The sequence below is a fragment of the Rhinolophus sinicus genome, linkage group LG10 (assembly GCF_036562045.2).
Source record: "Rhinolophus sinicus isolate RSC01 linkage group LG10, ASM3656204v1, whole genome shotgun sequence".
NCBI lineage: Eukaryota > Metazoa > Chordata > Mammalia > Chiroptera > Rhinolophidae > Rhinolophus > Rhinolophus sinicus.
This window is the reverse complement of record NC_133759.1, coordinates 2,031,748-2,044,447: the sequence shown is the minus strand read 5'-3', so window position 1 is coordinate 2,044,447 and position 12,700 is coordinate 2,031,748. Positions and strand designations below refer to the sequence as shown.

At 39.3% G+C, this 12,700-nt stretch overlaps 1 protein-coding gene across 7 annotated transcripts in view; it reads right to left on the bottom strand.

The window, feature by feature from the left end:
- Positions 1-12,700, bottom strand: part of CNTN6 (contactin 6) — a 251,908-nt gene that overhangs the window by 15,436 nt on the left and 223,772 nt on the right. For all 7 annotated transcript variants that reach the window (XM_019755810.2, XM_019755809.2, XM_019755811.2 and 4 more), the window contains 5 exons: positions 5,220-5,395; positions 4,743-4,860; positions 3,946-4,104; positions 3,685-3,834; positions 874-944 (listed from right to left, as the gene is read on the bottom strand). In XM_019755810.2, coding sequence (XP_019611369.2) covers positions 874-944; positions 3,685-3,834; positions 3,946-4,104; positions 4,743-4,860; positions 5,220-5,395 — 674 coding nt within the window. The remainder of the gene's footprint in view (positions 1-873; positions 945-3,684; positions 3,835-3,945; positions 4,105-4,742; positions 4,861-5,219; positions 5,396-12,700) is intronic.

Here is a 12,700-nt window from a genome sequence, read left to right as displayed (position 1 = left end):
AAAGAGGACAAGCGCACTCACTGCGCTTCCACTGAGCACAGAGCCGAGGACAGATGTGGAGCCACGCTGGGGAGCTGATCATGTGTGGCTCTGAAGGGACTCAGTCACAGAGCACCTACAGGGACCGAGGACTTCCAGCAGAAGACACTGGATGTGGTCACTGGAACCAGGGATGAGAAGTTTCCAGCAGCCAGGTGGGGATACACCAAGGAATTCCAACTAGAAATCATCAGTGGGACCTCAAGGACATCCCCCTGCCCAGACAGCAAAACCAAACAAAACCCTCTATGAAACACCAGCACTGCTCATTTGCCATTCCGGGAGTGCACCAACGTCAAATTACACATGTCTCAGCAATCGGACTCTCTGTCTGGCGCCTCTTCTCCCATCCCAGTATACCCCGGTCTTGGAGTTAGTTGCCAGAGGTCACATGGTGAATGGGGGAAAATAAATGGAAGAGCAAACGGGAGAAAAAGTCAAGCAAATTGGAAGGATTTAGAGAGCCATGAGAGGAAAATAACCTGCACTCTGCTGGCTCCAGCTCACATACTGCACAATAGTTCTGGAGGCAATGAAAAAAATCATGGAGTTCACCACATAACGACGGAAATGCCCCTGATCCCCTACCATGGACGCTGAAGTTGTTTTCTTCTCTTTGGAAGAGAACTGTGCCGAGGTAGTCATATCGCTCACTCTAGGAGAAATAGGAAAGGTTTCCTACACCTTCTCTAAAGAATGCATCATCAGGAGTCTTTCATGCCATGTACTTTTGCACACTCAGTAATGGTCAAATAAAGCTTTTTGTTTTTCAGCATTCTTCCTGGCCTGCTAAATGTTTTTCCTTCAAAATAACTCAGTTGGACAGAAAATTACCTCCCACATGATGACGAGTTCAAACCGACTTCCTCCACCTCCATGGATGTTTGTTGGTGCCACGACAGGGACTGAAAGTAACCAAGAGAAACGGGGGGTGCGGGGCAGTTACAAAAGTGCATCTGTATCAGGAAGTTTTGTATGTGGATTTCACCTTTCAAAATTTCACGCGGGCATGCTGTGAGAGAGACTTGCGTTTTTAATGAACATAAATTATGTTTACCCAGATCCAAATTTCTAAGAGGACACAGCCGTGTGATACATGAGCACCCCGGCTCCAAAATTAATTAAAAATCAAGTAACATCATGTATCTGACATTATTATGCATCATCGACTAATTGGCAAAATGATGTTCCTTCCATTCAGATGGTAGCGAGGACACCGCTGATTTAGTGCCTAATTATACAGTTGTGCTGTAAACAACTTCTGAGCCAGTATAAAGGAAACAAAAACACTTTTTCTTTTTGTTAGTCATCAGGATATTTGAACATTTAAAAATAAAGTCTGAAGAATACATACATGAATAAATAAATTTCTGTTTTATAACCTCGTGTCTGAATCCCAAATCTCTCAGTACAGAACAGACAGATCTTTCCTCTAACTTGTCACTCCCAAAGCAAGAAGATGGTCTCCTGTCAGGGATATGATCGAGGGCTGTCTCTCTGTTTAACTCAGGACTCTAAGACTCTGTGGTAGAACATTCCAGACACTGAACATTTTCACGAATTAGAAAAACGTATGCCCTTCAACTACATCCTTGCGAGCAACAGTATAATGAATAATAAATCATTGGAGGTAAATTATAAAATTGATGGCAATTGTGAGTGTGGGTATTGCAGTATATAAGCAGAAATGTATTTTACTTTATACATGTGGAAGTGTTAAAAAAAATCATCTTTTTCCTGATAATGGCAAAAGTATCCTAAATCTGTGATAATGGGTAAACCTGCAGGATATACTTTTTAAATGTTGTATTATATGCAATTATCTATATCTGACCATTGTTGCTCAATATCCAGAGGAAGGTGGAGTTGCCTGTGTGTGTTTGTTGCCTGGTGGGTGGGAAATAATATACGTGAGGTTTAACTGCTCGTTTCAGAATTTTCTCCCACCATGGAGACCATACAAGTAAAACTAGACTATTTATTCCCATGTCACACAGATGTTTAACTTTATAAATGACATAGTTATATGATAATTTGATTGTTTGTAATAGCACCTGTCAGACATTATCCATTTTCATCTTCATATTTACCCTAACTTTGTCTGCTTTGCTCTTCATAGTTTATTTAAAAGATTGCCTCGTCCCTACACCCTCTGTTCTAAGTTGTCCAGTGCTTTTAAATGAATCAGAGTGGGTTCTGCAGTGGCAGGTTTTCTGGTGATCGACAGCTTACAGTGACACTATTTCAGGACCATTGAAGAGTTTACATTCATAAGGAAATTATTTAAAATTATACTTTCATTTACCCTTCACAAAGTCTCAATGTTCTGGATAATAAGGTTTCATCCTTTATCAATTTTCCAGTGGAACATGCTAAACCTAAAACTATATCGAGAAGCATTGTCTTTGATGACACAAAAAAGACACCCTCCCCTGTGACTTGGCGCCCTAGGGGCCTCGCTATGAATACCAAGTCTCCTCAAGCTACTGAAACGAGGGTCAATGGTTAACAGAAGGTGCCATACAAACTCTGCTGTGAAAACCTGAGGGTCAGCCCTGCCCAAAGCCACCGTGATATAAATCAGTCGTAAACAAACAAGCTGAAACTAAAGCTCACGTCCAGATGAGTGACACCTGGGGCTCCTTACGCAGTCCGTCTGTGGTGGCGCCCAGGAATTTCTGTATCTACACACTTCCTACGCCAAGCTCTCGCTCATCTAAGTTAAGGCCCGCTGGTGTGGACAGAGGCCTGGGTTCAAATTCTGACTCTGTCCAGATTTTCTCCTCTGTAAAGTGAAGGTCTCTCCTCTCAGCTCTAAACTTCTAGGATGATAGAACTTAGGGTATGGCTGCTAACTAGGTTGTTTGTAGCCCCATCCTATGATAACAATACTAACGTTATCTTTAGTTTAAAAAGTGACTCGTGCACACATTCTTGAAGTAGTCTGCTTCTTAAACTAAGTCAGTGGCCACAGAGTGATTCCCCATTTCTGTGACCAAACAAGAAGGTGAACGTTGTTAGCTGCAGGCAGTGGGTGGACCAGATGTCACGATGGATGTGAACGTTGCAGTGCCACAAAGAGGACCCACTGGGAAGGGCTTAAGAAGGTTCAGTTCCCAGACATGTCTGAGGTCTGCTCTCAATGAACCTGCTGTCGTTCAATTAGTACCCATGTTAATGAGTTCAGGATTGAGCTCATTTACATGGGGAAGCATTTCTACTCTTGCTCAAGGAGGCTGCAGCCACGTCCGAGTGGAGAAATGGATGGAAGTGCATGGCTGACTGCACTGACAGTCTCAGTTAATTCTTGACTACCACAGGGCCTGAGGCAAGCAGGCACTCATCTGCATCTACAAAGGTACAGATTCTCTGCTGGATTTTGGCTTGAAAATAGATGAGAGGAGAGGACAGCTTCTGAAAAACCTCATTGTTTTACATGCCTGCTTACCTGTCATCAGCTCTCATTGAAGGCACAATTCTGGCAGAAAATACCCCTTGTTTTGTGCACGTTAAAAGGTGACAGTGAGAGACTGGTTTACTGCCTCTGATTTCACGCCAAAAATACTACAAGACGTCCTCCTTGTTTTCCTTAAGAACTGTGCCATAAAGTGTCCTCCCCATTTTCCGAAGCCATTGGTCTCTTACCTGATGCTCTGGTTCTTAGCAATTCTGATGGTTTACTTGGTTCTCCAATTCCAACGCTGTTCCCAGCAACGACACGGAATTCATACTCCACCCAAGGGCTCAGGCCAACCACTGTGGCATTGTACGTCTTACCACTAAGAATTTCTGGAACTGAAAAGGAGACTCTTCAGGCCTACGCTGGCACTAGGTAAAAATAATCAATCAGTCGAACAGACACACCATGTGTTTTAGAAAATTATCCGAAACACTTGTGTTGCTTACTTGTAGAAACAGCCTGCCAACCCACAGAAAATGGCGTCCGAGCCTGAATAGTAAATATTTGAATGGGGCTGTTATTATCCAAGCCTGGTCTCCAGCTTAGTTGCGAAGTGGTACTGGAGATGTGATCCACTCTGACATCCTCCGGGGGGCCTGGGGGACCTTGAAAAATATGTTTTATGATGATTATACTGGAAATTATTAAGCTCATTGATTTGGGACAGGGATAGTTTTTTTTCTCCTATGCTTAGAAAATAAAATATTGAACATAATGTATTTTTAGCCCTTTCTTTGAGATAAAGCCCCATTAATTCAGTTTACATGGTGAGAGATTAATTTAGAAATGCTTGCTTTGAAGATTAGGAAATGCCAGTCATGGGATGGTTGAATATCATCCGATAAGAAGCTAATCTCAAAAATTGAGAATCGCTCTGGCCCATTCTTGTCTCAAAAGCTAACTCAAGTAAATACAACTGATGTGGAGACTACAGGAGCATAACCTCTGACCTTTCTGGACAAGAAGGGTTTACCAGAAATAGACGGTATGTCTAAGTGTTAGGACGCATGCTGCTCCCCAAGTGTAACCTTTCCTTATAAAGAGACAAAGCCTCTCGATTCAATATCTGTATCAATGCTACCCATATGCTGGAGTCCTGGAGTTTAGGGAGGAAAAGAAACCAACTATGCTATTTATCTCATTTTTTAATCATGATGTGGTTACTCAAAGATCTGCCATTTACGTATTAACATTTTTGACTGAATAAACAATGTATTCATTTATTTCCACCTTTTGTGCTTACCTCTAACAATGATATCAGCTACAGCAGATAAACTTTCTAGAGTTGTTTGTACCATGCATAGGTATTTTCCTGAATGGCTTAACTGAATATTCCTTATCATCAAATCTCCAACAGATTCCTGCAGATAGGAAGGGGGAAAAAGAATAAAAACAGAAATATGCCCAGCAGGTCTCATTGTTTTTACAACTGGATAAATATTAAATATGAGACAGCTGTGAAGTTAGCAGATAACACTAGTATCATCCTCGTTTCTCATATCTGATCCCTTTTATTATCCCGTTTATTATAATTGCATCTAGAATACAAGCATTTCCCTGAAAGACATAAAGCAAAATAAAACAAAACAAAAACAGATGCAGCTTCATAAACTGTGATTATCCATGCAAATAAATATGGGGAGAATAATTACGAAAGACATTGATTCATGGAAATGACTTGATCCAATTTATTAAGCGCTTAAAATCTGCAGCAACTTACTCCTCCGATCCTTTCAAAATGAGCCACTCCCTTTCTTAAGTCTATGATGTGTCCATTGAAAGACCACACAAATGCAACTTCAACAGAGGGGTCGCGGGACACCTGGCAAGGTAGGACGATACTCTCTCCCACTGTAACGTCCATCTCGGAAGGTGGAACAGTAATAACAGTCCGCTCTGTTGAGAAAGAAGATCATTATTGTCAAAGCTTATAAAATGCCAGCATACGGCTATCAAATACATATTTTGAATGTCTTTGCAATTGTTTGAAATTATATAAATACAATTTGGAGTCCTGCTATATTCAATATGAAAAATTCACTCTCCCTTTTTCCAAATACTTGTGCATTAGTCAGTGAAGTTTAATTCTTGTAATAAAATTAAAGACATAGTTTTTTTCTTACTTATATGAAAGTTATAAAAAACAAAACAAAACAAAAACCTGTGGATTTCAAAAGACAGCATTCCATGCATAGAGAATGCACCGCATTGTTTTTAGTTTGTTTGTTTGTTTTTCTTTTTCCTGAAATCCCAGCCACATTACAACCCACATACTGGTTACAGCTCTAAATGGTCCATGATTATTCCATATACTGTGACACAAACTATGTCCCTAAGATCATATATACAATAGTTTATATAGAGGTTTATAATCATAAGTTCACATTTACCAGCATGAACATGACACATTCTATTTCTGCAATAGTTGTGATAGTAATTTTCCATTTTAGCTAAAGATACAACATGAAAAGTTTTCCCTTTTTATCCAGATTTCACAATGTTTGAATTATACACCTATCATAAAAAAAAAACTCCCTCGAGAAATATCTGCCATAATGTCGACCCTTGTTCTACAAGTCCTAGCACCTCACTGACCAGTTTCAAAGGACAACTCCACAAGTGTTCCATTTGGAATAAGTCCCATATTTCTCTGATTAAGAGAGATTCATAGTGATAGAGCATTTCTGAGTACATTTTTTTTTTTTTTTATAACAAAGTCAATAGTTTCGATTTTAGAAGGCTAAGAATTGACCAGAAGCCAACTCGGTAATAAAGAAGCCCTGGACATGCGTTTGGATTTACACATGCACTATCTTACCAAAATAAGTACGTTTTAAGAGATTTCCATTTAAGACCTAAATGTTTGGGCAAATTACAGAGAAATAATATTGTACATGAAGAACTTCCAGAACAGTGAAATGAAGACCCAGGATATCTTTCCTTAAGGACCATTCATGAGATAAAATTTAACCTTCTAGGAGATGGACTAGCAGATTCAATTTCTTCTGGCTTCTTTATGTGGCTCCAGAAACCAAACTGGCACTTAGGGTGAATTTCTATGTCCAGATGGATTAATGTGCCACTGCACTTCATCACTAAACTGTTTAAGTATTCTAACATTTTAAAAATTCCAATCGTTTTCTTAGTAAAGATTTGAGAGTGGAAAGTGGAAGTAATAATCTTGGGTTTCAAATTACATACTGATTAAAGAGTCATGAAAATATAAAAGCACATACTATATTTCTGAATATAATGGATAAGATTTAACAACATGTATCTGTATGTGTTTACATTTAAAAATACTCTTTCATGTATTATGATAGATGCATACACATTTTATTCCATTTCTGAGGGAAGGTTTGAAGAATACTTGTGTGGACTAAGTCCATTCTTAATTCCAGGCCTTCTTCACATCTCTTCCCAAAGTAAGAATAAACAATAACAAGGGTTTCAAGATCACTTTTTAGGAGTAGAGAATATTTTTCTTCTTGTAGTTTCTCTGAAAAAAATATATCACTAATCTCTTGTTTACACTTACAGGAGGATGGGTTTGCTAATTGGATGTGTTGGGAGAGCAAAACTACTCTGATTTAAAGTTTCAGATCATGCAATTAAGGTAATTTTCAAACATTAAAAATGACAGCCACCCCTTCCATTTATGGCACCACAAAGTGGCAAAATTAGACAAATCCTTCACTCTATACATAACTTATTGGTAATACAGTCATAATTACTAAAAGTTCATGGAGCAGAAACATTTGCATCATAACTTACAAAGTTTACAGGCTCTCACTAGTTAAATCATTTAACAACGAATATTTATTGAGTACCTACCAAATTTCAGCTGTCTGCTAAGTACTAGAAATACAATAGAAGGAGAAAGTTGAAAATAGCACCAGATACAAACGACAGGGTGCCTGCCTTCTCAGAGATTTAAGTCTAAAGAGGGAGACTGGCATTCATCAAATCATATTAATGAATATATGGTTTTAAGTGTGATAAGTCGACATACGTTACAAGTAAATGATTCTACTAAAATGATGAGTCCTGAGGGGTCAGTTTATTGATAAAGAGTTGTTTTGGCTGAGAGCAAAAGGCACATAGGCATTAGCCAGGGGGAGTAACTAATTCCTATGGGGACAGGGACATTTACTTAGAATCTGAGTCCAGAAGAAACACAGCTGATAGGGCAGCCATCTTGCTGCCAAGCCTAACGTTAGACGAGAGTAATTCAGGAGTGAGTACGAAGCCTGGTTGTCACAGTCACCGGTGAGCCCCAGATGTCCTTAGGGCCAGCTACACAATGTGCAGGTCGCAGTGTGAAATGAAAATGTGAGCTGTCTTGTTCAAAACATGGGGGGAAAGTTCTATTAAAGGCACCAATTATAAAGCATTTTGCTTAAAAAAATATTGCATTACTTATATAATAGGGTCACAGCATAAACTTACAAATTGCAAAAAACATATTTTTGGGGTCAATTTTATGTAACACATTAAAAAATAATGCTTGTGGGGTCGGGTTGTGTTTCAACAAGCTCTACAGGTGATTGTAATACATACTAACGTCTGAGAAGCACTACCCTGTCTAGACAACGTTGACTGTTCTTCTTTGAAACTTCTTTCTGTAAGTCCCAGTGGTTTCGGTAGCTTCTCCTTCCCTGATTCTTTTAGGTCTAATCCCTTTTACATGTGGTTAGTTTTCAAGCATTTGAAAACAACAATAATAATAATGCAATAATAATACTTTTTTAAAGGTGTATCTTGATTGATCATAAAATTTTTCTCTTTTCTGCAAATTTATTAGATCCTTGGAATTTATGTTTTAAGCAACTTCATTTTCAAGCGATATGATTGACATCAGTCAGTTACGGCAAACACAAAACCACAAATACTTTTTGATAACTTTTTATTTTTAAAGGATTTTCTTGCCGGTGCGACCGTTAAGGAACTGTTAAGCGTATTTTACAAGTTGCAACAATGGGATAGATTTCCCATAAATTCTTTTGAAATATTAATTTTAGAACATCTAGAAGAGGTGATCCCCATGGAATGACTTTTTCTAAAAAGATTTAACTCTTGATACAACTATGTTTTCTGTAAGACTGAATTTAATTTTAAACGCAAATTTAAGCAATGGAATGGAATGTTTTTCTGACCTGTCCTGTAACCTGCTGAGGCTGTACAAGAAACTTAAAGTGGCCTCATGATTTGTGTATAATCCCAAATGCCCGTTTATGAAATCTACTGCCATATCTTCAATGACAAGGAAACGATAATTGGAGCTTCCTTTAAAGATAGTGTTCTTTTCCATTGAGTGGAATAATCTTTAAGTTTAATTTCTACTTCTATGCCTGTGGATATTAGCTTTGCAACGTTGTACAAATTTTCAAAACCACGTGTTCTAATCTTTTTGAAGAATTTGAATAACTCTGTGATATGCTTTATTGCGATGTCCATGTGTCTGCTTTTACTGTTAATGCTTTCCTGACAACGTTTACTGCCCAGGCACTGACAGTTCCTGTCCTGGCGCCCAGGGCAGGCATTCTCTGGGACAGATGGGCAGGCAGACCTGCCACCCTGGGTCCTGGCACTGGCTGCGTTCTGAGGCCCTTGTTCTCCGGAAGCCCTCGCTGCCACGCACCAGAGTGTCTGTGGCGGCTGCCCCCATCCATCCACAGCACGAGCTCAGGCCCAGGTGCGCCCGCCCACCACCCCCGGGCCTCCAGGCTCCTGAGAGTCATCAGGAACGTGGGTGCACCGGCAGGACTGTGGTGCTTGAACACGGGGGGCTCAGTGCGCGGCCCTGCGCCTGCGTGTACGTGGATGGCCGCTGTGGAACCGTAGACACGTGCTGGTGTGCGTGTTGCCACCAGCTTGGGTCCCCTGCTCAGGTGCAAGGCCCACCTTCCCATTAGGCTTCAGTCACAGGGCACAATGTCAGAGACAAAACGACAGAATTTCAACGCAGCCACCGCAGAGCGTTAGAGCAAATATGGGACATTTCTTGGCATGGGTCCTGTGTGACTGGGGGGCACACCGATGAAGCCAGCCCTGGACGCCATGTAACAAAATGTGCTCTTTTTACCGGAAAAAAGGGAGGCGGGTCAGGAAATTGGAAGCATGGAACAGAATGGTATGAACACATACCAGTATCTGTCGGGTAAGAAAAATGGATTATATTTAAAACGTAGCTTCTATGTGGGCAAACTTATCATCCAACAGAAGGAGACACGTGATCATCTGAGCGAAGTTCCCCTCTGAGTACCCCCTGCCGCGAGGGGGAGGGGAGCATGGAGAGACCGCTTTAACCACTGTTTCCTTTCCCCACACCACGTGCAAAACTGTCCCAGTCCTCGGCAGGTGGCTCTCCAGCCACCACACGCTGCTGTTGCTACCCTAAGGCGCCGACTTGTGCAGCCACGCACAGCTCCAGCCAGCAGCGCAGGTGAGCGCCCACGACAGTCACGCTAGCAGAGTGGGGCGTGTTCCTCCAACAGCCCTACGGATGCAAACTGTGGTGCTGTTCACAAATTCAGATCCCTCCTGGGCATACATACCCTTTAAGTTCTTAAGAAACCCTAATCTCACAAAGATTTCCTTAAGCCATTCACATCACTCTCACATCACTCCCGGGGAGCGGAGGGGTGTGTACACACGTGCAGTGTGCCCTTTTCGGAGGAGGTATGTACACTAACACGAGGTCATTATCAACACTGAGGCACTCTTGGGTAGTATCGATGAGTGACATCATTCGGGCCTGCATTATAACAATTTCAGAAGGAGGGAAATCGACTATGCTGGACTCCAATGTTGGTGAAACTTAAAAAGTCTTGAAGCTTTTTCCTCTTGAAACAAAACAGAGGGATAGTTATTCCTTTGCATTTTATATAATTTTATTTGTCCTGCATATTCCTTAAGTATTTGTAGAAATTCTACTCCAGTACTTTAAGATTTTTAGCATGCATAAGAATTTTCTGGAGAACATGTTCAAAATGTGAATTCTTCATCTCCCCCCAGAAAGATTGACTCAGTAGATCTGGGTGGGACAGCAGCTAAAATAAGGATTTTTTCTTTTTTTCTAAACAGATTGCTTCTCCCGTTGATTTTGATGTAGTCAGACAGGTATCCTGCTTTGAGAAATATTGCCTCAAGCTTTGAAATCTGAACCTGAAATTTCTATTTAGGGAAAATCCAAGCTATATAAAATATATTGTCAGAAAATCTCTAATGCTTTGGATCCAGGAAAAAGTCATATCTGATAGAATGTTATTGGTTAGTAAAGTTTTACAAAATAAAGATGGACTTCCAAGGGTAACCGTAATTAATTCCTCATACCATACTGGCTTTTAGAGTTTCATAGTACAGTTTAGCATGCTAAAAGCTATGGGAATTCCGAATTAAAAAATGAAGTTTATTTACTTCTAGCTTTCCTACACTTACCAGATTTTGGAACATTTTTAAGCCATCTTGAGATACAAGGGATTCTGAGAAACAAAGTTTGTAAAAATTACTTTCATGGTTGAAAAGGATTCACACACACACACACACACACATACACAAAAACACCTACATATGTATGTGTGTGTGTATGATTTTTAGCATACATGTACAAATATATGTTTATGAGACAATCACCTAAATATGAACTCTAAATAATTTAGGATTGTAATTTTTTTTAAGATAAGAAAACTGGTTTCCCTACTTTGGGGAAGTAGGCAAGGGTGTAGATGAGACAAAGTTGGATATGAGTTGATGATTATCAACCCTACATGAAAGTTCCTTATAGTATTTTCTCTACTTTTCTATGTTTATAATGTTCAATAATAATAAAAGAGATACAGAAGGAAAAGTATGGGAGGGAGTGACTGTTTATAAATAGAACAGGGGGGTAACTTTCCCATTCAGCTTCTAAAATGATGAAGACTGATCACTTTTAGAAGATTATCCTAAATATAAATGACGTTCATGAAGAGTTCATAAAATTACAGAATTTTAATATTTATCAATTTAAATTTATTTCAGTGAGAAAAAAGTCTTATGAAAATAACTCGATCTAACAATCCTATTCTTAAGAAGTATAAGGAAAGGTTTAATAAAATATATGCTGCTTTTAATAAATAGCTTTACTCAAATTCACATCATTAATAGTGTATGATGTTTCCAGAACACATCTTTTGTTATGAGCACCTCTGGAGACATGAAAACCAATTATTTCAAAACTTCTGTCAAAATTGTTTAGCATGATTTCTTTAAACACAAGTGGGATTGTTCCTGTATTAATGGCCAACCACACTATTATACACCATAATCCCTAACAATATTTTTAGAAGACGGGGATGGCAATCAAATATATAATTGGTCTGTCCTGACCATCCAGAAAGTGTTATTTTGGGTCACTTTTTCTTTGTTTCTTTCTTTTGTACCCTCAACTCAGTTGAAACCTCCATCTGTGAGTGACAATCTTTCAGTGTCACTGTTCAGAATAATTACTGCTGTTTCCGAAGTTATCAGCTCCTCTCCAAAGATGGAGAAATGTATAAGAAAAATTACCGAACTTTTTCCCCTCTTTACAAACATGTGATTCTGCCTTCGTTTGTCTCTGCCATTATAGGAAATGTTGCTATGATACCAACATAAAGGAAACTAGTGTGTATAAATAGCGCTTGAAACAGGTGACAGAATTCTGTGATATTTTCTCTCACTAGATAGCTTGTGAAGACTAGAAACAAACACTTTTTAAAATTTGGTCCTCTTCCTAATTCCTCAGAATTTCAAATTATCCTACCTACTAGCATATTAACCCTTCTCATTGCTCTTAATTTCTTCTTCCATTTACATACTTAATTCTGGGATCATATTCCTTCTACACGTATAAAATTCATTAGCTTATAGTGCAGATTTAAAAGTGATAGACTGTGTAAAAGCATCATTATTTTGTCCTCGTTTGGGAGGACATTTTTGCTGGGAATAGAATTGTTACTGGCATTATTTTTCAGCCTTTTGAAAAGGCCATTGCATTGTCTTCTGGAGTCCCTTGTTTCTGTTGCTATAGTAACTGCCAGTCTTGTTCTTTTGAAGATAATGTATCTTTTTTTAATCAGGATGATTTTTCTTTCCTTTGGTTTCACTACTATGTGCTTACTTAAACTTTCCTTTGTAGTTATCAAAATTGGGGCTCAGACCATTTCCTGAATATGAGGC